At 36.8% G+C, this 27,205-nt stretch overlaps 1 protein-coding gene across 3 annotated transcripts; it reads left to right on the top strand.

Moving 5' to 3' along the window:
* CDC7 (cell division cycle 7) lies at window positions 1-27,205 on the top strand. 3 transcript variants are annotated; one of them, XM_047727216.1, is made up of 12 exons: window positions 1-120; window positions 828-1,022; window positions 9,088-9,171; window positions 11,719-11,854; window positions 15,375-15,468; window positions 15,554-15,696; window positions 16,800-17,052; window positions 17,668-17,763; window positions 18,538-18,716; window positions 19,524-19,606; window positions 22,241-22,390; window positions 25,478-27,205. In XM_047727216.1, the coding sequence occupies exons 2-12, from the start codon at window positions 908-910 to the stop codon at window positions 25,867-25,869; spliced, it is 1,725 nt and encodes a 574-aa protein (XP_047583172.1). In that variant the 5' UTR covers window positions 1-120; window positions 828-907; the 3' UTR covers window positions 25,870-27,205. The 3 variants fall into 3 exon arrangements, with proteins under 3 accessions (XP_047583172.1, XP_047583174.1, XP_047583173.1); XM_047727218.1 differs by having other exon boundaries at window positions 15-120; window positions 845-1,022; XM_047727217.1 differs by lacking the exon at window positions 1-120 and adding an exon at window positions 500-728.

Genomic DNA, 27,205 nt, shown 5'->3' with positions numbered 1-27,205 from the left:
CAGAAGCGGCCAGGCGGGAAGTGTTGCGCAGGCGCGTTTGGCAGACTCGCTAGGTGGGGAGCTCTTGGAGGCGGCGACCCAGGCACCTGGGGAGCCACAGAAGTCGTATTCCCTTAAACTGTGAGTTTCCGACGGTTTGTTCCATGGCGCGGGATTGTGAGGGATTAGAAACGAATTCTGGGTTGTGACTTCGGTCTTGTAGCAGCGCAGTAAAGCTCCCACCCCTTTCGGATCCCACGGACCCACGGCGGGAAAGTCCTGCGCCTGCGCACTAAGCAGCCCGTTCGCTCTCGGGTCTGAAGGAGGAAGGTCCTTCCGCGCTGAGCTCGCGGCCGGTGCTCCTACAAGGATCCCATTCATTCCCTTTTCTTTTTCTTTGCTCGGCGCTCGTGGCTTGTATCGGACCAGTTCTCCATCAGCTTGCGTGGGCCTTGGACGAGCCGCCTAGCGCTCCCTTTGAGTAGTCAAACGATTTCCTCCCTCAGGTCAAACCGCTCTCCCCACAAGGCCTAGCCCAACCCGTCCCTGCACCCTCATTCTTCGTCTGGCTCGTGCCGGGACTGGCAGCCGCCCCAATTCCCACCAGCACCCTTTCCTCCACCGCCGGCCGCCGAGGCGGCTCCCCTGACTCGGACGTTTTCCCCTCGTTCCCTCTGCTTGTGTTTCTGGAAGGTGAAAGTGAAGCAAAAGGAATCCTGAGAAATGGCCCACAGGTTTCCCCCCTTTGGTTAAACATATGGTGCACTTTTAAATGTTTGCCCCTTTGGGACAGTGGCATTTTTTAGTGCTTGGTTCAGTGTGTGATTTAAACTTCTCACCTTCTCCAGTATTCTAATTTTCACAGCTGCTTTGTTCCCTCTGTGGACATGACCCCTTAGCTGGCATTTTGCATCCCAGTTGTTTTGTGATGGAGGCGTCTTTGGGGATTGAGATGGATGAACCAATGGCTTTTTCTCTCCAGCGTGACCAGGTTCAGGCTGATGGCTCGTTAAAAAAACATGAGCAGAATTTTAAACTACCAGGTATGTGTTTAATTCCAAGGATGTGCAGGCAACAGTTCTGTGATTTCGATTGTTTTTTTTTTTTTTTTAAAGAGAACTTAATGGTTAAGTGAGTTCTATATTTATATGGGAGCATTTTATAAATCAGTAAAACATCCTAAGATCTAGATTTAGGACTGGATTGCTGTTTAGGATTATAGACCATCTATGTCATTTTACAGATGAAGTTGCTAAGGTCTGAATATTGGTGATCATCCAAGAACACAGTTTGTTGATCCCCAAACTAGAATTTTTTTCTCCTAGGCATGTGTTCTTATCTCTACTCACCATATTGCATTAAACTTGGATTTAGAAGTCAACATTGGAGGGATTTTTCAGTTAAAGGATTGAAAAGGAGAATTCACTGACAAAAATAAATGGTTTAGCAATAGCACTGTTTCTCTGTGTACATTATGAAGTGTTGTTTGACCCTAATCCAAACCCCGAAGTGAGGAGGAGGGGAACAAACAATACTTGATTTTGTACACTAAAATGTGCACCTTCATTCCTGCGTTAGTAGTGCCTGGGACATACTAGGCGTTTAATAAATAACTTGTTAAATAGGGGAGTTCCAGGTGACCTTTTTTCTTTTTCCTAAAAGGTAGTGAAATCTTCTTTTCCATCTTTGTTTTAAGCATATTTAATGCTTGTCCCAAAGATACTAGCTTTGACTCTCTATTCATGATATATACTTACCCACTACAAAATAGACTTTAACAATACCCTAGAAGAAATGACATCACTTGCTTTTGCTTTTTGACTGAAACTAAACTCCTCTTTGGTGTCGAAATGAGTACCTTTTCTGATTTCCCTATTTTTGGTGATGAAAGCCACTGTTACTCCAGTTACCTGTGTGATTTGTATTTGCTCCCCATATCCGGTTACCCAGCTTTATCTTCTTTTAATATATATGGCATTGCTTCTTTCCATTCTCACATCCACCACAGTGATTCGTTCCCTTATACTTTGCTCCTGAATTGCAGTGAAGTTTCTTATCTAAATTGCCTGCTTTCACTTCTTTTCCATTCTCCAGTTCATCTGGTACACTGCTACTAGAATAATCTTAAAATGCCACTTCATCCACTTTCATGGATGCTCTCTTCCATTTTTCCTGTTCTTCACAATTCAGCTTTCCTCTATTGTCATTGGACATATAATGCAATACGGAGTCATTGTATTATAATTTTTGTATTTTTTTAGCATTCTGTGTTTTTTCTTTTTAGTTATACTGTAAGCTCCTCGAAGGCAGTATTTTAAGCAGCTCCTGGTATATGTTGTATGTTAGACAGAGTGTGTGAACAGATGAATCCGACTTGGTTCTAGTATTATGTTCAAGTGAAAGCTACTGTTCTAATACACTGAAAATCTGGGAAATAAAGAAAGATGAATTTTGTTCTAAATTTCTATAGTTTTGTGGCTTTTATGTATCAGAACATTGAACCTTATAAGCAGTACCTTTGATAATTCATAAGACATGCTAAAATTTTAAGCCATACCTTTTTTCTAATGACTCAGTAAAAGCTAAGGTTATATCAAAAACAACTTCAGTCAGGAGTAAAGCTGATGAGATCCAGGCCCATAACTGTCTCATGATCTAATATGATTTACTTTCCCTTGATGGAATAACTTTTGAAAAAGTGGGAACTTTTTATGTATCTTTGTATTCCCAGAACCTAATAGTGTCTAGCACATAGTAGGTGCTTGAAAATACTTGAATGAATGGTTTATTTTCTTTTAAAGATTTTATTTATTCATCTGAAAGAGAGGGCACAAACAGAGGAGGGACAGTGAGAAGCAGACTCCCCACTGAGCAGGGAGCCAGACTCGGGGTTCTATCCCAGGACCCTAGATCCTGACCTGAGCCGAAGACAGGTGCCCAGGTGCCCCAGAGCCACCCATGTGCCCCCAGTGAATGGCTTAATGCAAGGATATAAAGTAAAATACATAGTGTAATGGATGAATAACATGATCCCTTGTTTTGGGATATTTGTCAGCTTTTTATAGCTTTTTTTTTTTTTTGATAAAAAATTTTATAGCTTATTGAAGAAAATTTAGAAAGTAGAGAAGGCCAAAATAAGGAAATCATATCCCACTGTACAGATATTGCCACTGTAGACATTTTATTACAATCCTTTAGTCTTTCTGTGCATACGAAGGTATATTTAAGAAAAAAATAAATTAGGAATGTAACCAACTTATTTCTATTCTTTATTTTTTTACTTAGGAATATGTAACTTGAACATTTATGTTATTAAATCTATAGCTTGATTTAAATTGACTGCCTAATGTTTCACTGTGTAGTATGCTATAATTTAATTACCCTTTTAGTTGAAGTTTTGGATTGTTTTCCATTTTTACCTATTAAGAAAAATGCTGCAATGAACAAAGTACTGGGCATAATATTGTATCAAATGTTTATTTTCCTCTGTATTGTTGAACTGTACCATAAGGTATGCATTTGGTGTGTTATGTGGATGCTCTTAGCTCATACTACTAAAATGGGTTGTAGTTGCCATATGATTTGCCTGGGACAGATCCAGTTTATGCCTGTTGTCACACTGTCATTATTATTAGTGGCCCTTTTCACTCTCAAGACTGCCTCAGTTTGGACTAAATTGATCTTCCTCGTTCCTAAAATGATCTTCCTAGTTTAAGAGATGTAAATCAGGGATTACCTGAAGCTCCAGAATAGGCATCACATATATTCCTAGAGTGTCAGTTTTACTCATTGGTAAGTAATTTAAAACATTTCATTTATATGAGGAATATTAAATGTTTATTACGTGCAATTACTTTCTAAGGTGCTGGGATAAATCAATGCATAACAAAAATCAATGCCCTCAGTCTAGGGGAAAGATAGACAATAAAAGAAATATTCAAAAGTAGTTAACACTGTAAAGAAAATAAGAAGGGAAGTGGAGATAGGGAGTGTTGGAGTTGGAGATTGTGATTTTAATAAGTGTAATTGGTCAGAGAAGACTTCAGTGTGATAACATTTGAACTAAGACTTAAAGGTAAAAAAGTGAGCTATGTAGATATCTGGGGGAAAGCATTCCTGGCAGAGGAGACAGCAAGAGAGAAGGCCCTGAGATGGGAGTGTGCCTAGCATTTAGGAGGAGCAAGGAGGTCCTTGTGACTGGAAGCTGGAGGATAGTGGGAGTGATGGCAGAGAGGTATGAGGAGAGGAGATATTCCTTGGCTTTTATATGAAGCAAGTTATGAAACTATTAGTGAGTTTAAGCAAAATAGTGACATGGTGACTTAGCTTTCACAGGATCACTCTGTGTTACAAATAGATAATACAGGTCAGCAATGATGAAAACAGTGAGTATAGTGGCTGTATTAAAGCCACTTGGATATATTACGTAGCAGGAAAAAAAATTTTACTAAAAATTTCAAAACGGGGTGCTTGGGTGACTCAGTGGGTTGGGCCTCTGCCTTCAGCTCAGGTCATGATCTCAGAATCCTGGGATCAAGCCCTACATCGGGCTCTCTGCTCAAGAGGGAGCCTGCTTCCCCCCTCTCTGCCTATTGCTCTGCCTACTTGTGATCTCTCTGTCAAATAAATAAAATCTTTAAAAAAAATTCAAAACAGAAGCTAGACCTTTATGTTTAAAATATAGGCATTTAATTTTTTGGCTTGTAGACTTTTCACAGTCTTACCGTAATCCTCAAAGTATATATTCATTCATCTCTGCCTTTAGTAGTATTTTCCACTGTTTAACACTAATGCTCTCTTCTGCTGTTTACCCTCATCTCCACTTTAGAATTGGGAATTTTGCATTCAGTTTGGTTGTCAGAAAGTTTTACTGTTGTATAGTGACAGGAAACTAAGCATATTTTGAATTTTGTAACGATAGGTGAGTACACAGCTAATTAGTAGTGAGTGGTATGAAAGTGGTATGCAAGTGAGTGGCTTGTGCATTACAGTAGTTCCTTATATTTTTCTCTGATTTTTTTTTTAAGATTTTTAAAATTTATATATTTGACACAGAGAGGGGGGGGGACACAAGCAGGGAGGATGGGAGAGGGAAACGCAGGCTTCCCACCAAGCAGGGAGCCCAATGTTGTGCTCGATCTCAGTACCCTGGGATCATGTCCATGACTCTGGGATCATGACCTGAGCCTAAGGCAGATGCTTAACAACTGAGCCACTCAGGCTCCCCTCTCTGTTGATTTCTAATAGTTAACCAGCATCTCTACTACTGAGTGCCAGCTCAAGCTGCAACAGAAGGAAGTTCCAAAATATGGAACTCATAGACTTGGAAGTAAAGTTTGTTTAATCTGACCTCTTTGATTTGCAAGTTCAGAAACTGGACATTAATGTGGTTTAGTAATAAGAGTTGAATTTAGGCTTTCTTCTATTATCAGTACTCCAGTAGTATCTTTTGTGATAATGGAAATGTCTGTTGTCACCTGTGGCTAGAGTGAGGAAATTTTTAATTTTTAAAATTTTAGCTTAAATTTAAATAGTCACATGAAACTAGTAGACAGCACAACTCTGTATCATACTACTTCAAAGGTTTTGGTGTTACCAATCATATATATACAAATAACAAAACCTGCACACAAACACTTTAATATACTTAGTAATAAAAAGACTACAAACAGGCCTCTTTTTTAAAGATTTTATTTATTTGAGAGCGGGGGCGGGGTGCAGAGAGAGGAGGAGAGGGAGAAGCAAACCCCCAAATGAGCAGGGAGTCCAATGTGGGGCTCGAACCTAGGAGCCTGGGATCATGACCCAAGCCAAAGGCAGATGCTCAACTGACTGAGCCACCCAGGCACCCCTACAAACAGACTTCTTAACATATTTCATAATATATAAATATCATCGATTGTCAGATACACCTTTTAATATACTGCTCAGAAATGCTGCCGGTTATACTGACACAATGCTTATCACCTAGAATTTTTTATTTTATACTTTTTGAAAGAGTTCTTTTAGATCTAATGAGACAAGTAACTGTATATCTCTGGTACATAATTAAAAAGGGAAACATTTCATATCTTTCTCTTCTGAATCAATTTTAGTACTCAGACTCACTGACATCCTATTTTCCCCTCTCACAATATTGTCCTCTGTTGCAGAATTTCTTTGAAGAGTTTATTTATTTTTTTTTAAAAAGCCATTGTTAATGGACTCATAAGAGCCCACTTATGTGGAGTTGGCCTACATTTGATTTCTACTTCACCACCTTTACCACTTCTCCCCATGACCATTCGTGCTTAAGAGTTAAATGTGAATGCTCCTTTATGATTTCTTGGATTTTCTTTAAGGTATTGATACCTGTTCCGTTGATGCTGGCTGACAACTGTAGGTTGCATCCCGGTTTTTTCAGAGTTTTAAAAATTGTGTTTCGAAATCAAGGAAATACATAAAATTGAACATATCATTTTAGTATCTTTCATGGTACCTTTCCTCTAACACTGGAATTTGAAGCTGGTTGGAATTGACACTCATTAGGAAAGATTGTAATTGACTGTGGCAACTATGACTGCTAGAAAGCTGTGTTTTCCCCCCAGGCCTTGGTTTTGGTTTTTAGAGTGAAGTAGTGTGGTAGCTGATAGTGAAGTACATGCTACTGTCTTTGGCTTCACTCTTTCGTAACTTCTCAACTTTCGGTACTGTTTTTTTTTTCCCCTACAGCTGTCTCTGAATGCCCATAATGATAGTAATAATTCATTCATTGAACAAACATGCCAGGCACTTCTAACTAGGAGCTAAATGTACTATGGTAAATTACACAAATAGGGAGCTACTGATGGAGCTTATATTCTTGTTATATTCTAGCAAACAGGATGATTTTATACTGGATAAGTACTCTAAAGACAATAAGCCGGGTAACATTTAAATATTTAAATAACATTTAAAATGTTATTTTAAATAGGATGTCAGAGAAGACTGACCATTGAGCCAGTCACATGAAATTATATGGGGAGAAGATTTCAAGTAGAGGGAATAATAAAAGCAAAAGTGCTAAAGATCTCTGCCTACTTGTGATCTGTCAAATAAATAAAATCTTTTTTTTTAAAGTGCTAAAGAAATAATAATTACAACAAGATTACCACTGTCTTTTAATATTTACTATGTGCCAGGCATTGTGTTAAAAGTTTCTCTTATGTATATTATTTCATCTCATCCTCACAGTATCTCATTGGCATGGGTACAGTTATTACCCCTTTTCTGTAGATAGGGAGACTAAGGCTCAAAGTGGTAAGCTGTATCTCAAGGAAGGTCATACTGCCTGTTAAATATTGGAGCCAGGATTTTAATTTAGGCCTCCCATCTTCAAAACGGATACATGTAATTATGGGTACATTCTTGCCTCTTATATTGAAACCCATGAAGCTTCTCCACTTCACCTATGAAGTAGATGGGAAATAATCCTCATATGGATTGATATAGTGGAAAGAATACTAGACTAAATCTTCTTGGCCTGTTAAATAGTTCCAGCTGTATTTTTTAAAAATTATTTGAGAGAGAGAGAGAGTTTGTGCATGTCATACATGTATTCACACAAGAGAGCGGTGCTGGGAAAGGGAGAAGCAGAATCCCCACTGAGCAAGGAGCCCCTGGTGGGACTTGATCCCAGGAACCTGGGATCATTACCTAAGCCAAATGCAGCCACTTAACTGAGCCATCCAGGTACCCCTAGTTTCTGAAAGCTCTTAGTGTTTTTCTTCCTCCCCCTCAAATTTGTCCTCTACTTACCATCTTCCTGCTTAAAAATTTTCCATGGCTTCACTTGCATTCTCTGTCTTTCCCTTCTTTAGCCACACTGAATGTCATTACTTGCCTTATCCACCTCTCCCCTCAAAATAATCCATATCTTTACATACATAGTTCCTTAACATACATGGTCCTAAAATGCCTCATCCACTTTTTCTACATTGTGAGTGCTTCAAAACATAGCTTAACTGTCACCTGGAGCTTCCTGGTACCTTCAGATGCGTTTGTTCCCCTCCCCTTCCTTCCAACTAGTAATATATTGCATTCCTGTATTATTACAATTACTGTCTTATATTCAGAGTGAGCTTTTAAAATCTGTTCTTTCCAGTAGACTGAGTTCCTAGTGAAGAGGGTTGCACCAATTTTTTTTTAACTACACATCGCTGAGCATTTTTATAGTGTTATATGGCCAGATGATTTCACTTCCCTGAGTAGGGTCTTCTTATCTGAAAATCAGGATAATTCCTGTTCTGCCAGTATCTCAGTGCTATTTTGAAGATCTGAAAAGATAATATATGTGAAAATGGTTTGAAAATGTCTTAAACCATTATGTACACTATTTATAACTGAAAAAGTAGCTGATGGTTGGCTTAGATATTGTAATAAAATCCAATGACTCTTAAGTATTAGTTTTCTTTTATATCCAATAGTTTATCACAACTGGTATTATCTGCCTGTCCTTATTTTAACCATGTATGTTTTTGTAAAGAGCTTTTATTTAAAAGTAGCCATGTATTGTATTTGCTCTCAAGGATAGAGGATACTATTGATAGTGGGATAGTTCTTTAAAAATATTTCTGACATTCCTGAGAGCTTTAGTAGATATTTCTCTCTGAAGGTACACTGTTGAATATTCAATATATAAAACTTGCCCAAGTGTGTAACATTTTGTGTCTTTGGGGGAGAGAAATAGTTTTCAAGAAGATTGCATTGTGTCCTTGTCATGCCATCTAGTGATCGCAGGACAGATTGTTTATTTTTTTAATTTAGCTTCTTTATTGTGTTGTACTCTATGCAGTGACAATGTATCTGCTAGTATGTGTGTAATTCCAGACTAATACAAATTTGGTGTGTGTGATTCTGGGACTTACCAGTTTTATCTATTTGTTCAAGAGGTGTGTGTGTGTGTGTGTGTGTGTGTGTGATAGCAATCTAACAAGGTTTTAAATATTTTTATCATGATTTTGAGATTTATCATAGTTTTCATTTGTAATTTAATTTTGTTTTAGAATTTATTTCATTGAGTTTATTTTGACTTAAAAGTATAAAATATACTCTCATTAATTATAACTACAAATTCTTCTTCCTTGATAGGTGTTAAAAAAGATATTGAGAAGCTTTATGAAGCTGTACCACAGCTTGGTAATCTGTTTAAGATTAAGGACAAAATTGGAGAAGGTAATATAGAGATCTACTTTATAAGTTTCTTTTCCTTACATTTTTCTTTGCATAATCTTGATTTTTCATTAGTATTTCCTATTGAAAAGTATATGCTTTTTTTTCCCCAGAGATTTTATTTATTTGATAGAGAAATCACAAATAGGCGGGGCGGGGGGTGAGCAGGCTCCCTCCTGAGCAGAGAGCCCGACACAGGCCTCAATCCCAGGACCCTGAGATCATGACCTGAGCTGAAAGCAGTGGCTTAACCCACTGAGCCACCCAGGCACCCCTGAAAAGTATATGCTTTTTAAACTTTTAAGACCATGGTCATATTACTAATTATGACATCAGGTTTTCTTTTTCCCTGGAAAGAGTGAAAGAATAAGTATTTACAATAAAATGAACAGTCCTTTTTTTTTTTTTTTTAAGATTTTTATTTATTTGACAGATCACAAGTAGGCAGAGAGGCAGGCAGAGAGAGAGGGGAGGAGGAGGCAGGCTCCCTGCTGAGCAGAGAGCCTGATGTGAGGCTCGATCCCAGGACCCTGAGATCATGACCTGAGCCGAAGGCAGAGGCTTTAACCACTGAGCCACCCAGGCGCCCCTGAACAGTCCTATTTTAATCTTTATGCTGTTATACCATTAAAAGTATCGATATACTAATATATCAATAATTATTAAAAATGAGGAATTATAAATTCATATGGAGGAATTCGATCAAGGGAAGTCAGCTCCTTTTCCTTTCTGCATTATAGTTAGGTTGAACTCTACATTGAAACATGTATGAAACCTAAGGTGGCAAAATAGATGAAAATAAAGTAGTATGATATTTATACAATAATCAGTATTGGGGTGCCTCGGTGGCTTAGTTTGTTAAGTGTCCAACTCTTGTTTTGGCTCAGGTCATGATGATCTCAGGGTTGAGGGATTGAGCCCTGCGTCGGGCTCCATGTTCAGTGGGGAGTCTGCTTGAGATTCTCTCTTTTCCTCCCCTCCCCCCACCAAATAAAAAAAAAAAGGTCAGTATTAACATAAATGTCGTTGAGAGACTTGGAGTCTTGACTGAATGAAGGGTGAATTTATCAGATGTGAAGTGAATGAGAAAGTAAAAGATAATAGAAGGTTTTGGTGGCTATATTGAGAAATACTTAAATAGTTAAAAACAACCTTCCATTTACTTCTTTGTTTGCTTTTCACAATGCAAAGTGTCAGACAAGAAAGGGCTGGGTCATTGGGGGCAGAAGAATTAGAAGAGGAGATGATCTGTGATGTAAGAAGTAGATGTTTACACCTTTTCCTTACTTTTTTTTTTTTTTTTAGAAATTTAAAATATTTTATTTATTTGAGAGAGAAAGAGCATGAGCAGCGGGGAGGGGCAGAGGAAGAGGGAGAAGCAGACTCCCCAATGAGAAGGGAAGGAAGCCTGATCTGGTACTGAATCCCAGTGTGTTCTGACTTAGTGTTCAAAAAACTGTTCCAGGGGTGCCTGGGTGGCTCAGTTGGTTATGCATCTGCCTTCGGCTCAGGTTATGATCCCAGAGTCCCAAGATGGAGCCCTGCATTGGGCTCAGTGGAGAACCTTCTTCTCCCTCTCTCTGCCAGCTGCTCCCCCTGCTTATGCTTTCTATTTCTCAAATAAGTAGAATCTTTAAAAATAAAAACAAGGGACGCCTGGGTGGCTCAGTTGGTTAAGCGGCTGCCTTCGGCTCAGGTCATGATCCCAGGGTCCTGGGATCGAGTCCCGCGTCGGGCTCCTTGCTCTGCAGGGAGCCTGCTTCTCCCTCTACCACTCTGTCTGCCTGTGCTCACTCTCTCTCTCTCTCTCTCTCTCTCGCTCGTTCGCTCTCTGACAAATAAATAAAACCTTAAAAAGATTTAAAAAAAAAAAAAAACAAAAAAAAACTCTGTTCTGGAATCCGCTGGTGTCCTCTTAACAAACTGATAGCTATTCTTGGAGGGGGAAGGGAAGAAGGGTGTTCCAAGGCTAAATAAGTTTGGAAAATGTATATATAAGCTCCCTTTTGGTTATTCATGATGTATTTAAAACACATTAAAGCTCTGGAAATTTTTGTAGTAAAGAAATATATCAGTTTGTTTTAACTCAGTATTTCTCAAATTTAACTGGCCGCCAACTTCTTTTATGTTTTCTGCTTAGTTTAATGCTGAATTTAAAAGCCTAAGTGTTGTAGGGTTTTTTCCCCGAAGACTATTAACATTTCTGCTTCTAACAGACCTGTTGTAAGAAAGTAATTTCAAGTGACAGTATTACAGAAAAATACTTGTTACCTTGGATTGTGACCATGAGAATATTTTTTTTAACCCAGGCAAACAGATTTACTGTAGATCTTTGGTAAATTAATATACCCTGTAAAGAACTGAGCACAGTTAAGAATTTATTAAAAATTGAAAGTTAGTTGTATTTATAAATGTTGTTACTCTTAATGTTTAATATTATTAAATATATTAATGAATAGATTAGGATAATTTTCTGGGTTCCAAACAGTTTTTAAAATCTATTTTAGCATCAAAACCAAATATTGAAAAATTTAATAAATTGTTTTACAGGCACTTTTAGCTCTGTTTATTTGGCTACAGCACAGTTACAAATAGGACCTGAAGAGAAAATTGCTCTAAAACACTTAATTCCAACAAGTCATCCTATAAGAATTGCAGCTGAACTTCAGTGCCTCACAGTGGCTGGGTATGCAACTTAAAGATATTTTAATTGAACTGGCTGTATATAATTTTTAAGATTTTTAAAGGGATATTTAGCAGAGATGATGAGATTATCCATGAATTGAACATCTTTCAGTGAGATGTTTCCAGTTTGGTAGCATTTTTCCTCTTACGTTGGGATGGTTAATTAAATCTGTATTTTTAGAGTGGATTACCCTTGAGGCTCAGCTTAATTTCCTGTTCTCTTACCACTTTTTCTAATCTTCCTGCCAAATCATAAACCATGGTCTATTTTTTAAAATGTAGGGAATTCATATTTCATATCTCCCCAGTATATGATTTATATACATAATATAAATTTTTATATTTATTTTTTTTTCATAATATAAATTTTTATATTTAAAGCCTCATTTCATACTTTTATTTTGAACAGAAACATCTGGCATGTCTTTCTCATTGCTCTCTCTCTTCTAGGTCATTCCTATCAACAAAGGTACATGATCTAGTATATCCTATACCCCTGTACTGCCATCCCTCTTCCTGCTGCTCCCGTCATGTCTTTGCTTCCCCCCCTCAGCCAGACTTCCCAAAAATGACTACATACACTGTTTTCACTTTCACACCCTACCTTCACTACTCACAGTGTCTGCTGTCCTCTGTGCTAAACTGAAGCTACTTTAGATAGAGTCAACCATGACTTCCTTTTTGCCAGTTTTCTTTTTCTATTGACATGAATGTAGGCAATGTTTAACATATTTTATTGGAATCATTGTCTTTTGACTTCTGTACTGCCACATGCTCCTTGTTTTTCTTCCTGCTTTATTTGGCTTTTCATTTTCAATATCCTTTTGCCAGTTCTTCCTCTCTACCTGACATCTAAATGTTGGAGTGCCTGCTTTTGGGCTTTCTTGCTCTGGACCCTTCTCTAGGTAGTTTGTATTTCCATGTGGCTTTAAGTGTATGGGAATGATTCTCATAAGTATATTATCTTGCCTCAGACCTCTTACCTGCAGTTTTGTATATACCCACCTGATTTGACATACCCACTTGAGTACCTAATAAATATCTCAAACCTAATATTCTATAAACTAGATTTTAATATTCCTTTGGCTACCCCAAAACCCCTGTTGCAACAGTCTGTTTTCATCAGCTCATCTCTGAATCCATCATCTGGTCTTGGCCATTTTACCTCCAAAATATATCTAAAAACCCATCCATATTTTCCTGTCCTCTGAACCGCTATCTCAGACCAAGCCTAGATTGCTAAAATAGCCTGCTTCTTCTCTTCCCTCTGAATCCCATTGTTAGAAAACAGCAGAGTGATCTTTAAATATGAAAATTTATATTATGTATTTAAATCGTATACTGTTAGTTCCATCACTTAAAATCCTTCAGTGGTTTTCCTTAAAAAAAACAAAAACAAAAATTCAGCCTTATCACATGCCACTCTTCCTACCTCCCTCTCTGTCCTCTAGTTTCTTCACTTCCTCAAATTTGTCTCAAGCTTTCTTCTCTTAGTGTCACTGTCCATACTGTCCCCCAGTAAGACCTTTCCCAGTCTTTGCATGCTGACCTCCTTTCTTTCTGATCTGAGCAAGAGTGGCACCACTTCAAGGCACCCAAGTGGCTCAGGTAAGCATCTGACTCTTGATTTCTCCTCAGGTCTTGATCTCAGAGTCCTGAGTTCAGGCCTTGCATTGAGCTCCACTCTAGGCCTGCAGCCTACTTAAACAGAAAAACAAAGATGTCTTCTGAATTAAATCATATTCGCTTATGTTATTGTCATAGCATCTTTTGATCTCTTTCAAAAACCTTGTAATCTGTCTTATGTTATTTTATTATGTTACTGTTCATTAGATAATAAACTCCATGAGGGCAGAAATGTTCATTTTAATTCACCTTCCCATTCCTAATATCTGACATAGTGTCTGCCAAATGATGTGCGCACTAAATATTTTTTGGATGAATGGACAGGTCAATTTGTTTCACCCCTCCCTTTATTAGAGAAAATAGGAGGATGAGATGGCCTCTCTAAGGCATAATTACATCCGTTCTAGTCACTTGAATAAAATTGTTCCTTTTTCCATATTTTAAATATTTTCTCTACCATTTTTTCTTTCCATGTACTTCAAAAAAGTGCATGCTAAAAAAAAGTCTTTATCTGATCTTGCTTCCTTTCTAGCTCCCACACTGGTTTTTCTTCTTTTCTTTGCCAAATATTTCAGGCAAATTTTATGTTCTGCATCCATTGTATCCTGTTTTCCCTTCTTAAGTCCTGTTTGGCCTCTTCCCTTCCACTTAAATTGCTCTCTGAAAAATTACCAGTTAATTCCTCTTCTGCCAAACTAAAAGACTTTCCTCAGTCCTTATTCTCATGACCTTCATACTGATTACTACTTCATTTAAAACTCATCTGGATGACATTCCTTTGTGGGCTTTCTGCCCCTTCCTTGGTTTACCCTCCAACTTGAGACTTTTCCAAGACTCAAGTTTTCTCTTCTCTCAAATCATTTTCAGAGCTTTAGGTATCACTTCTCCACAAGTACTGTCACTGACCTCTCAATTCTCAAAAAAATGTGATTTCCTATCTAGAAATTTTTATCAAAATGATGTCTTGTTTTTCAATGCTTCTTTTCCTGATTTCTCCATATAGTCTGTTGGTATCCATGTTCTTTCACTCTTGGGGCTCAGAACCATGGAAGTCAACTTTACCCTATTTTCCTCATCTTTTAGGATACAATATAGCATAGCAGTTAAGAGCATAGATCTAGGGGCGCCTGGGTGGCTCAGTGGGTTAAAGCCTCTGCCTTCAGCTCAGGTCATGATCCCAGGGTCCTGGGATCGAGCCCCACATCGGGCTCTCTGCTCAGCAGGAAGCCTGCTTCCTCCTCTCTCTGACTGCCTCTCTGCCTACTTGTAATCTCTGTCAAATAAATAAATAAAATCTTTAAAAAAAAAAAAAAAAAAGCATAGATCTAGAACAGACTGTCCGGATTCAAGTCCTGTCTCCATGGCTTCCTAGTTTAGTGTCCTTTGGAAGTTCCTGAACCTCCCTATCCCTCAATTTCCTTATCTGTACAAAAGGTGGAGGAAGTAATAGCATTGTCCTGATAGAGCTGTTGTGAGGATTAAGTGAATTAGTTAATAAATGTGAAGTGCTTACTTAGATCAATGCTTGACATATAGTGAATGCTCAATAAATACTAGCTATATTTTAATTAACTTATTACTATTATTTTATTGGCTACTAAGGCTTGTTAATGCATTCTTGTTATTCATGTTGTCCTCATTCTATTACTTCCCCAATTAAAACTATAATTATCTCATGTCTGAATTATAATAACTTCATAACTAGTGTTTTTTTTTGGTTTTTTTTAGCTTGTAGAAGTCAGTTAAACATGTATACGATCCTACAAGTTGTTGGTTTTAAGTAGTTTTCTAGCATTATTTATGCATTGCTAAAACTTCATTTTTAAGGAAACTGAGCATAAAGTTTCAATTCATTTGACCTTTCCTCTAAAGTTCATTATGCATTTTTCCACTAGGGGGCAAGACAATGTCATGGGAGTTAAATACTGCTTTAGGAAAAATGATCATGTGGTTATTGCTATGCCATATCTGGAGCATGAGTCCTTTTTGGTAGGTTTTAATACTAACTGAATTTTTATTGGCTGAGTATTGAATTGAAAACAATTTTATGACCTTATTCATAACTTTATCTTAGGACATTTTGAATTCTCTTTCCTTTCAAGAAGTACGGGAATATATGTTTAATCTGTTTAGAGCTTTGAAACGGATTCATCAGTTTGGTATTGTTCACCGTGATGTTAAACCCAGCAATTTTTTATATAATAGGCGCCTGAAAAAGTAAGTATGAAAAGTTACCAGAAAATAATTACGCTTGAATGAGTTTATGCTATGCGGTTCATCTTGGAGATACAGAATATACTGCATGCACAGATTTTTTGTTTGTTTCAATTTTTCATTGTGGTTGGGGAATGGAAATACAGTGAAAGAAAAGATAAAATTGTATTGGTAAAGCAGTGTATATTAGATACAGCATGGTTCAGTAGAAATAGCACTTAACAAAAAGAAACTTAGAAAGATTGCCCAATGATAGCTAATTTCCTGTTTCAATACTAAAGTTTTTGTGTGTTTGTGTGTGTGTGTGTGTGCGCGCACTCACATGTATGTTTTTTTACACTGATAGAGGCATTATAAACTGAAGACCTAACTTTAATACTGTTCAGTATACAATGGGTCATACTGAGTATGGTAGGAAGTATAGAAATATAACTTTTTTTTTTTTTTAAGATTTTTTATTTATTTATTTGACAGAGAGAGAGTGCACAAGCAGGCAGAGAGGCAGGCAGAGAGGCAGGCAGAGAGAGAGGAGGAAGCAGGCTCCCCGCTGAGCAGAGAGCCCGATGCGGGGCTCGATCCCAGGACCCTGAGATCATGACCTGAGCCGAAGGCAGCGGCTTAACCCACTGAGCCACCCAGGCGCCCCGAAATATAACTTCTTTTCTTGAATTTTATACTTCTGAGTTTTTTCTTTAACTTTCTTTAACTAAATCGAATTTTAAATTCAAGATTTTAATTCATTTTTTAAAGTTTATTTAATTAAACATTACTCTGATGTCATCTCTGCCATTGTAAGGAAACAAAGGATTGGGCTTTTGTTCTGTTGTCCTTATCTGCCTTGTTAGCATAGGCCATTGGAAAAAGGGGAGAAAGATTTTTCTGTGTGTATGGGATATATCATTCCTTAATTTTCAAGCCTAGTTCTCTGCTAAATCATTACCTGGTTGAAAAACTCATTTTTCTTGTTTTTTTTTTTCAAGAATGTTATAAATTCTTAATTGATCCTGTAAAGAATTAACTTTTTGTATGAATATGAGTTGAATGTATTATAATGTTATTAAGCTTTGATTGTTACAAAAAAGTAAAAATGCTTACTTTTGTCTTAGGTACGCGTTGGTAGACTTTGGTTTGGCTCAAGGAACCCATGATACGAAAATAGAGCTTCTTAAATTTGTGCAGTCTGAAGCTCAGCAGGAAAGTTGTTCACAAAATAAATGCCATATAATCACAGGAAGCAAGATTTCATTGAGTGGCCCAGCAGCACCTAAGGAGTTGAATCAGCAGCCCACCATGAAAACTTCTGTTAAAAGGCCCTATACAAATGCACAAAGTCAGATTAAACAAGGAAAAGATGGAAAGGTTCTGCCTCTTTTATTTCTCAAATACGAATAAGGTTTTAGAAATGTACTTCTTCATCCAACAGAGGGAGATATAATACCAAGACAATACTTGCAATCAAAAAAGTTATTTTTACATTTGTTACATGTTAAATTGATTAGATTCCACTAAGATTTATAATGGATTGTTTTACCATTTCAAAACTGAAATTACTTGGTAGATTTATAATGTCTCTGTCATTACGTTATGTAACAAATATGGAAAATAACAAATTCTCCCTGCATGTTATAAAGTTCAGATTAATTATCCTTTTTAAAAGAAAACATTAGTTATAGGGGAAAAATTCTGAAGTGTCTATCTCCATTTTAGCTGCACAGCAAAAATGTAACATCCATGCAGGTGGTTTTTAAATTTTTTAGTTCTTATATTTGTGGATTATGATAACATTGTATGGGTGTTAAAAATTCTGTCTAGACTATTTTCTCCTTTCACAGAAGTGTTTTGGTGCCTGAGAATGACTTGGATGCAGCTGTTTTTGTTTCATGTCACTTAACTCTTTCAAAACTGGCAGAGTACAGCTGGCAGAAAGTGTTACAGATATAATCCTTATTTTCCTTGTTTTTGTTGGTATTGTAGGAGGGATCTGTAGGCTTTTCTGTCCAGCGCTCTGTTTTTGGAGAAAGAAATTTCAATATACACAGCTCCATTTCACATGAGAGCCCTGCAGTGAAAGTAAGTAATGTAGCTTAATAGTGCAATCATCAGTCAGTCGTACACTAAAGAGAATTTAGGGATTAGATTAGTATTTATTATCACTAAGTTTTTAAAAATAGAGTTTTGCTGTGGCAAACAGTATTACTGCTTTGAGCATCTTGTCAACACTTTTATTTTCTCCATTTTTTTCCCTGAACTTTTCTGGTGGAATTTTTTATCATTTTTGGTTAGCTGGCTGTTGTTACTCTTTTCTAAAGGAACATTTAGAACATTAGGCCTTTTCTCTCATTGGCTAGAACGTGAGCTCCTAATAAATAACACTTTTCTGACACACAGTTAATAGCATAAAAATGTTTGTAAAGTTTACTAAATTGTAATCAGTGTTAAATGGTTTTAAATTGACTTAAGATATCCTGTAACAGATAGATAGCATGAGCAACAAATTAAAACTCTGATTTTAGCCAATGTAATTGTGCAGTTTATAGTTCTGAAATGGAGTTAGACACTAGAACCTAACTGTGTTATACTTTTGTAACATCAGGAAAAGTTGTAATAAAGTATAAGTCAAGTAATTACCAATTGAGGACTATTTAGTAAATTTTAATGTGTTTATTCAACAGGAAAACCTAAAAAGATCTTAAATACTTTAATAGATAACTGTTTACTTAAAATCCAACAGCCCATTTGGCAGTTCTGAAAGTTATGTTTCTACGGTTATGTTTTATTATACTAGCATTTGAAGGTATCATGTTAAGTATCATGAAAATAGGAAATACGACTTTTCTTTTACAGCTTATGAAGCAGTCAAAGGCTGCGGATGTACTATCTAGAAAGTTAGCAACAAAAAAGAAGGCTGTTTCTACAAAAGTTATGAATAGTGGTGTGATCAGGAAAACTGCCAGTTCTTGCCCAGCTAACCTGACCTGTGACTGTTATGCAACAGATAAAGTTTGCAGTATTTGCCTTTCAAGGTAATGTGTTTTGATGGTGCTATAAAATCAGCATGCTATCAAAATCGCATTGATTTTGGTGGGCAATTGATTTAGTGTGAGGAAAGGAACAACACAGATACTGTTCGGAAGAGGTACCTTGAAGAGCAAATGATAACTATTGTCATATATTGTTCATTTGACATTTATATGCTGTTTGAAAAACACATTTGCTCTTACAGGCAAATAATTTTGGTGGGGGCAGGGGTAGTTTTTTGGAACCTTAGAATCACACATTTTGCTTGCTGATTTAATCTTTTGTTTTCTTTCCTTATTCCCATGTAGAAATAACCAGAACTAAATAGAGTGTCTCTCTCACTCCCACTTCCTACTCTTAACCCCATAAATTCCTCCCTTCCTTTCAAAATTTTCATGAGTGGTCATGAACCTCTCCTAACCTAAGTATATAAGAGAGTAAGTATATCAGAAACTTAGATTTCTGATATCACTCCAAACAAATGAATTTTTATACCTCTGAATTTTGCTATATTCAATTCTGTTGTATTATGTTTTTCTGTTATAGTCCTTATCATCTACTACCTATTTTTATACCTGGAAGTTACCTTAAAATTTTTCTGGAATAAGGCCTGATAATTTGTGGGGTAGAGGGGAGAGGTAGAAATAAACCTAGGATTTTCATCACACTGAATTATTATTTGCTTTATAAGTAACTTTTATTTACATAGATATCAAGGCAGAATTTACTGTAACATAAATAAATGTTACTTCTTGGTCTTAAATAATTAAACTTGTAATATAACTAGAAAAATCTTATTTCTTCATCATAAGGCGGCAACAGGTTGCCCCTAGGGCAGGAACACCAGGATTCAGAGCACCAGAGGTTTTGACAAAGTGCCCCAACCAAACTACAGGTATGTTGCACTAGAAATGAAGAACCCCATTAAGAATTGGTTATCCCAGGTATATTTTATGATCTTCGTTTTGCTAATATTAATATTTTTCTGCTTTTAATAATTTATATAAGTGGTTCTAACAGTGTGGTAGTCCCATTTTTGAGATCATGCTGTTAATTAAAATTTCTACTCCTAGTGTTGTGGTTTTTTTCTTTTTCTTTTTTTTTTTTGGTAACATTTTTTCCTATAGATTACATCTTGCTTATTTACACGATGATTTTTTTAAATAATTAAAAAAAATTTTTTATAAACATATAATGTATTATTAGCCCCAGGGGTACAGGTCTGTGAATCGCCAGGTTTACACACTTCACAGCACTCACCATAGCACATATCCTCCCCAATGTCCATAACCCCACCACCTTCTCCCTACCCCCCTACACCCAGCAACCCTCAGTTTGTTTTGTGAGATTAAGAATCTCTTATGGTTTGTCTCCCTCCTGATCCCATCTTGTTTCATTTATTCTTTCCCTACCCCCCAAACCCCCCACGTTGCATCTCCACTTCCTCCTATCAGGGAGATCATATGATAATTGTCTTTCTCCGACTGACTTACTTCGCTAAGCATAATACCCTCTAGTTCCATCCACGTTGTCACAAATGGCAAGATTTCATTTCTTTAATGGCTGCATAGTATTCCATTGTGTGTGTGTGTGTGTGTGTGTGTATACACCACATTTTCTTTATCCATTCATCTTTTGATGGACATCTAGGTTCTACAAGATGATTTTTGCCAGGAATTTTGTTTTGGAAGAAAAATTGTTTAGTAGTCTTTGCTAACTTGAGACTTGGCTGCATTTTATCTGTTTGCCCAATACCCCAAAAGTCTTCTGTGATGCACTTGATTGTGTGTTATTTAATTAAAATTATTAATTATTAAAATTATTTTTTTGTTATTGCAAAAGTAGTATAGTAGCCTTAAAGTTTTGAAAAAGAAAAAGGTTTATAATCTACAAAAGTTACCCAGGAAAAATCTTGAGTAAATGAATGCTGTCACTGGCTTAGCTCATGGACTTTAAAGAAATACATTCAACTATTGTGTGTATTCTACACTTGCTACTGATACAAAAAGAAGAAATGAAGTAGCTGCTTACTCTCAATAATAACTTGTAGAGGACGGTTATAAATTATACAAGGTATTTGAGGGATACCTAACTATTCCTATCTGAAGGGAATATGGAAGGAAATTTATAGAAGAGGGAACCTCTGAGAAGAGATGTAAATTGGAGTGGCAATGATACATGAGCAGAGGATCTCAAGAAACAGGTCTAGTCATATAGGAAACAGTAAGTTTAGTGTTGTTAGAATGTAAGATAGAAGTGAAAGAATGGTGAGAAATAAACCTAATAATAGGGGGACAAGTCAAATCACACATGTTAAACAGCTTGGACTATAAGTGTTGGGAAAGTATTCAAGGGAAAGGCATGGTATTAATTATATTCTAACTGGATCATTCTGGCAGGTGTACAGAGTGGATAGGTTTTAGAGAGTGGTGGCTTAACAGTGGTTCAAGTAAGAGATGCTGAAAGCCTGAATGAGGGCATCATTAATAGGATGAAAAGAAAGGTTAGGGATTGGAAAGGTAGAACTTGGTATATAATTGGATGTGGGATTTGGGTTTGGGGTGGTGAAGGAAAAAGCACCCAGGATGTTTATCAGATTTGTAGCTTAGGGGACTTGAATGGGTATCAATAACAAAGGTGGAGAATAAATAAGTAACAGTTTACAAGGAAAGATAAGGTGGATTGGGGCATAATTGGCTTCAGATATTTGTGAGACACAGATAGAAATGTCCAACAGAATAAAAGTCAAGCTCATGGAATTCTAGGCTGGAAATACAGTTGAGTGTCATCAGTACAGAAAAGATGGTTAAAGCCATGAGGCAGATGGAGCCAATCAGGGAGACAATATAGGGGAAGAAGAGATTGGAACTCTAGGGAACCTCAGCCTTAAGGCCTGGAGAGAAAGCTGGAGGAGGAGGCAGAGGTGGAGAAGAAACAAAGAAAGGCAGGTGATCAAACAGCCAAGGCAGCCAAGGGAATAGAGAACAAATAACTTGGTGATACTAGAAGGTCAACAATTAGGAGAGAAGATGTCCCTAAAAGAAACAGTTTCCTAACATGAGCCTGGACTGGTCTTAATATTTACTGCCAGAATTCTAGAGATTAAAGTATGTAATTCTTGAGGAGCATCCAGATTTTTCCCACATAGCTATTTTGGGTTTTTCGATCTTATAAAATACGTATCTACTTACTGTTTTCTAATGATGAAATATCCTCTAAACTTATTAACATGTTGCTCAAGAAAGAATACATTATATTTTGTATTAAGGAAATTGGACCAGGGTTTCTCAGTCTTGGTAGCACACTATAGCATCTGAAGCACTTACAGAATACTGATGCCTGAGCCTTACTCCAGAACAATTAAATCAGAGTCTCTGAGTGGGCCGGGGAATCAGAGTTTTTGTAAGGCTCAAGATAATTTGCACAGCAAAAGTTGAGAACTAAGGATGTAACATTGATATAAACTGACTACTGGTGATAAAATTACAGATTTGGGATTTTTTTTTTTAAAGTTTGTTTTCTGTTACAGCAATTGACATGTGGTCTGCAGGTGTCATATTCCTTTCTTTGCTTAGTGGGCGATATCCATTTTATAAAGCAAGTGATGATTTAACTGCTTTGGCTCAGATTATGACAATTCGTGGATCCAGGGAAACTATCCAAGCTGCTAAAACTTTTGGTAAGCATTTTTATATTCTAGAACAAAACAGATGCCTTTATTATCTCCTATAAATCAAATTATTATGAAATTCTCTTTACAAATAAACATATTCTGTGTTTGTAAAATTTTCTGATATTAGGTAAAAAATTTCTCTGTTGCTTTAAAATTAATTGCATTGTATAAAAAATAATTCATCACTTTTCTTCTATATAATCATTTAATCTTACAAGCACAAAGTGCTACTTAAATATTTAAATTCAACTTTATAATCTTAAAACAGTATGGAATAACTCCCTGTGGTTATGGTTTGACTTTATTATATACATATTTTTAGTAGTATTTTTAATTTGCTTATTATATATTTATTAAGCATCGGGTGTTCTTGGGCCTGACTTAAGTGATCTTAGTCTATACTAACAAGGAAATTTAATAAGAACCATAGTAGAGAAAATAAAATGTGTTAGTTGTTAGGTTCCTTAGGGTTAGGGTAACAACGAAGAAAAATGAGCAGAACACCTTTGCTGATGGAGTTATTATTGTAAGCCTATACTGGACATGGGAAGTCATCTCCTTAGCTATCCAAGTTCTTACACTTCCAAAGACAGGGATATGCAGTGTACTTCATAGGGCACCTGAGAATTATCTTAGCCTTGTTCTGGGACTTGAACTCAAATGCTCACCTTATATTTATTCTCCATGTACAATGACAGTTAATGTTTTCCAAAGTGGGTGGCTGTGATTGAGTCAACATGCTACCACAAGATATAGAACACCCGTGTGTTCTATATCTTCTGTATATATAAAATTTTAGGCAGCCCACTTCAAAAGTAGCTGGGCTGCTTTGTGCCCAGCCCCAGGATCAGCAGGTCTTCCATCAAGGGTCCAGATCAGAATTATCTGAGAAATTTAAAAAAATATATATGCCTATCTCACCCCACTCCTTCCTGGAAAATAAGACTCAGAAAATATGATACATAGGAAGGTCCAGGCTTGTCTGAAAAAAACAAGCGATTTTGACCAAGAACAACTTCTAAGATGATTGCCTCTTACTTAGACACCATTGCTATGGTCTGATCCCATCAGAAAAACTTGGTGATGGTTGTGAAGAAAGCTTCATGGTAGAGTCTTATGAAAAAGTGTTTCTGCAGCAAAGTCAACCTATAACCTGTAGCTTTCTTGCACCTACTATAAGAAAATTTTATCTGAGGTAATAGTGTGAAATACTACACACATATAAAGGGAAAGTGACCATAAATGGAAGGCAAAATGAGACCGTGGAAATTATATTCTTACACATTCTTACACATGTTTATTCTCAACTTATTGAGAAAAATTTTCATCTACGTTGAATAACTTCATGAGAACTTTATAAACATGAAGTTTATCACAGAGTGAACACCAAAACATTTTGTTGAAGAGCTTAAATCTCCCCCCTCTGTAGTCAAGATTATAATGAGGATCAATAACAGAAGCACAACGTGCGACACAAAAACATTCCAGGCTAAGTGTCAGGATAGCAGGCAAGGGCTTTTAAAGATTTATCATTGTAATGCTTGTTCTCATGTTAGAAAAATAATAATGCCATGTAGTACTTGTCTCAGTTTTATTGGTAGGACTGCTGCAGCTTTTTCAGTCATATCTTACCATAGCTTTGGGCTGAATACAGAAGGACTCAAAACTTCAGTAGTCACAATTCGCCTTTAGCACCCAAAGAAATGACTTGCTTGGGATTAGCAGTGGGAGTACTTTTGCTTCTATTATGCATAACCTACCTCACTGTCTTCAGCTCCTAGAGGTGGCCCCATTGAGGATTGTCATCAAGGACTTGTTGAGTTCTATGAAGGAAATTCAGAAGAAAAACCTTGAGCTAAAATAAATGCCTGACACATAGTCTGTAACAAAATATATTTTTTAAAGATTTATTTGAGAGAGAGTGGGGGGAGGGGCAGAGGGAGAGAATTTCAAACAGACTCCCAGTTGAACAGGGAACCCCACACAGGGCTTATTCCCGGGACCCTAAGATCATGACCTGAGCTGATGTCAGATCTTAACCCTCTGAGCCACCCAGGCGCCCTCACATTTCTGTTTAATAAGGAAATATAAGACCAAGATAATACACTACTGCCTATTTGTGTGCTTGTTTTTGCCCATGTCTGATAAATCTGTCAGGAAATTGTTTGAAAAACATTCACATTTTTAAAAACTGAGATCTGGTTTGCTTATTAACTCATTCAAAAACATGTATCAGGACTTTATGTGGCCCAAGTACTGTCATTGAATCTAGAGCTTAAATTCTAGTGGGAGAGACGAATCTGTCAAATGAGCAGTATTGAGAAAAATAAAAGGGGAAAGGAAGAGAAGAGGGCTCAGCCATTTCAGAAATTGGTCAAGGACAGCATCTGTAAGGATGTGATATCTGAACAATGACATGAGAGGCTGAGTAATGCTTTTTTGTCTAGTCCAGCAGATATTGAGATCCTCCTATGTACCAGTCACTGTCTAGGCTTTGGGGATTCAAAGGTAAATTAAATAATCCCTATCTTCAGAGAGCTTATAGTCTAGTAGGTGAAACAGACCTACAGTTATAATACAGGCCAATGAAAGTAAAAGTAGAAATTTTCACAGGTATAACAAGTTTAGAATGTTCAACTCTCAGAGTATCAGGCCTCACAGAGGTAATTCTTAAGCTGAATGATGATTAAAAAAAGTTGGAGCATCCTAGGCACATGGGGGAGTGCAGGGAATCCCAGGCAAAGATAGGAACCATGTAGCCAGAGGCATTTAGAAGCTTGGAAGGAGGAGAGGGAATGGGAGCTACAGCTGATGACAAATGAGAGGAGGACGTGATAAAGCTCAAGAAATGGGCAGTCAGGTGAGTCCTTCCGTAGCTTAGTAAGTCATGCCTTCTACTTGCTATGTCCCACTTTATGATTTGATCTTCAACTATGCTGTACAAAACACAGCTTAAATATTAGCATGTGGTGCTCTGACACACAGTGTGAATATATCCACAAAGTGCACCGTAGAGCTTGCATGATTCTTATGAGAGAGACTTCTGATATGTTCAACTAATTTAAAAATACATATATTTTTTTTCTTTTTTAGGTAAATTAATATTGTGTAGCAAGGAAGTCCCAGCACAAGACTTGAGAAAACTCTGTGAGAAGCTCAGAGGTATCGATTCTAACACTCCCAAATTAACAAGTGATATACAAGGGTCTGTTTCTTGTGACCCAGCTTTTTCAGAGACAACTGACCATAAAGATTCTCAACTTACACAAACACCTCAAGCACAACACTCAGGAAATTCGTTGTATAAAGGGGACAGTAATGGCTGTGGGGGTAGTCTGAATACAGATACCAATTTACAAGGCTGGAATGAGGTACCTGATGAAGCTTACGACCTGCTTGATAAACTTCTCGATTTAAATCCAGCTTCAAGAATAACAGCAGAAGAGGCTTTGTTGCACCCTTTTTTTAAAGATATGAGTTTGTGATTCTCATTCTTCTTGTAATGTTTGCTGTTGTGTATTATGAGACAGGGTGAAAAAGAGTTCTTTGTAACAGCTATAACTTCTTGATTAGAGACCAGGGCAGGATGAATATTTTAAAATCTTAGTATTTGCTCTTTGGCAGACTCTAAAATATGGATTAAGATTACCTAAAATGCATGGGGTAGTTCTTCAGGCTAACTACATGGTCTTTGACTTAGATCTACCCAAGTAGAATCAGATCTTTAGCTTCCCTAATTACTTATCACTGCCATATACAGAAAAAGAAGCTGTTTTATCCTAGTACATAGTAGTTTGAGGTGTAAGTCTTAAAATTAATGGATGTGATCAGGACTAAAGGAGTCAAAAGACTATTGGTTTCTTTAAACTGTGAGCTTTGTGTACTTTTAGAAAACTCAACCTGGTGCTGGTACTCTAACCATTCTATAGGTAAAGGAGATCATTCCCTCTTCTAAAGGCATATGTTACACTTACGAACACTAAAACAATGAAAAAATGTTGGGGGTAATATCAGTTAAAACTGAATTTAATTTATCCATTTTTCAAAGTACTTTGTTAAAGCATTTTTTTTGTGTGCGAATTGACATGTTTTTCTTAATGGTTTCTCTTGATTTTTCCACCTTCTCTTTCTCACCTAACACATTCTCCTTGGAAATAACATGGTGCTTTCCACAAAGTTTCTGGGTGCTCTGTTAAATATGGCACATGTTTACAGTTGGGAACTCACTGCGTACAGTGGTTGTTTAAAGGGAAGCTGCAGAGCCAAAGTGAATACTGCTTCTTTTTCTCACCATCTTAGGTGTAACTAGGTAACTGTTAAAAGGAAAAGTAAATACAGCCTTGAGAATATTATTGGAGATTTTTTCCTCTGCGTTGTGTCTGCATCCTATTACAACTAAATTGGCTCTGCTCAGAGAACGTTGGTTACTAGAATCTTGAGTGTGTTGGGAAGAGAATTACGTGGGCGTAATAGAAGAGGGCCAGAGATGGAGGCTTATGTATTACTACATTCCAAAATGATAGATATCATTGACAATATATCAAATTCTTTCTGTGGGAAATAAGTCTGGGGGTATGGATCTGCTGAGAAGTTTCCCATTTTGTAGAGATACAGAGTATAGAAATGTTCTAGGGATCTAGAACATACATTTTGTTATTTTGTGCATTCAAGTCAGTAATGTCTACCTACCCTATTTGGTAAGTATAGTATATACATAAACCCATTACTGCGGATGTGCTCGGTCGTCTCATACTGTATCTTTAAAACAAAATTGGAATGTTCTTGAATTTGTATGTTTAATAAAGTTATTCTTTTATATTT

Source organism: Lutra lutra, chromosome 4, assembly GCF_902655055.1.
Source record: "Lutra lutra chromosome 4, mLutLut1.2, whole genome shotgun sequence".
NCBI lineage: Eukaryota > Metazoa > Chordata > Mammalia > Carnivora > Mustelidae > Lutra > Lutra lutra.
The sequence above is the reverse complement of the archived record's forward strand: the minus strand, read 5'-3'. Positions and strand labels throughout refer to the sequence as shown.

Coding starts and splice junctions, on each gene's coding strand:
- CDC7 (XM_047727216.1), top strand. CDS start 908: ATGGAGGCGTCTTTGGGGATTGAGATGGATGAACCAATGGCTTTTTCT. Junction 11,855..15,374: donor CAGTGCCTCACAGTGGCTGG/GTATGCAACTTA, acceptor TTTTTCCACTAG/GGGGCAAGACAATGTCATGG. Junction 15,697..16,799: donor TATAATAGGCGCCTGAAAAA/GTAAGTATGAAA, acceptor CTTTTGTCTTAG/GTACGCGTTGGTAGACTTTG.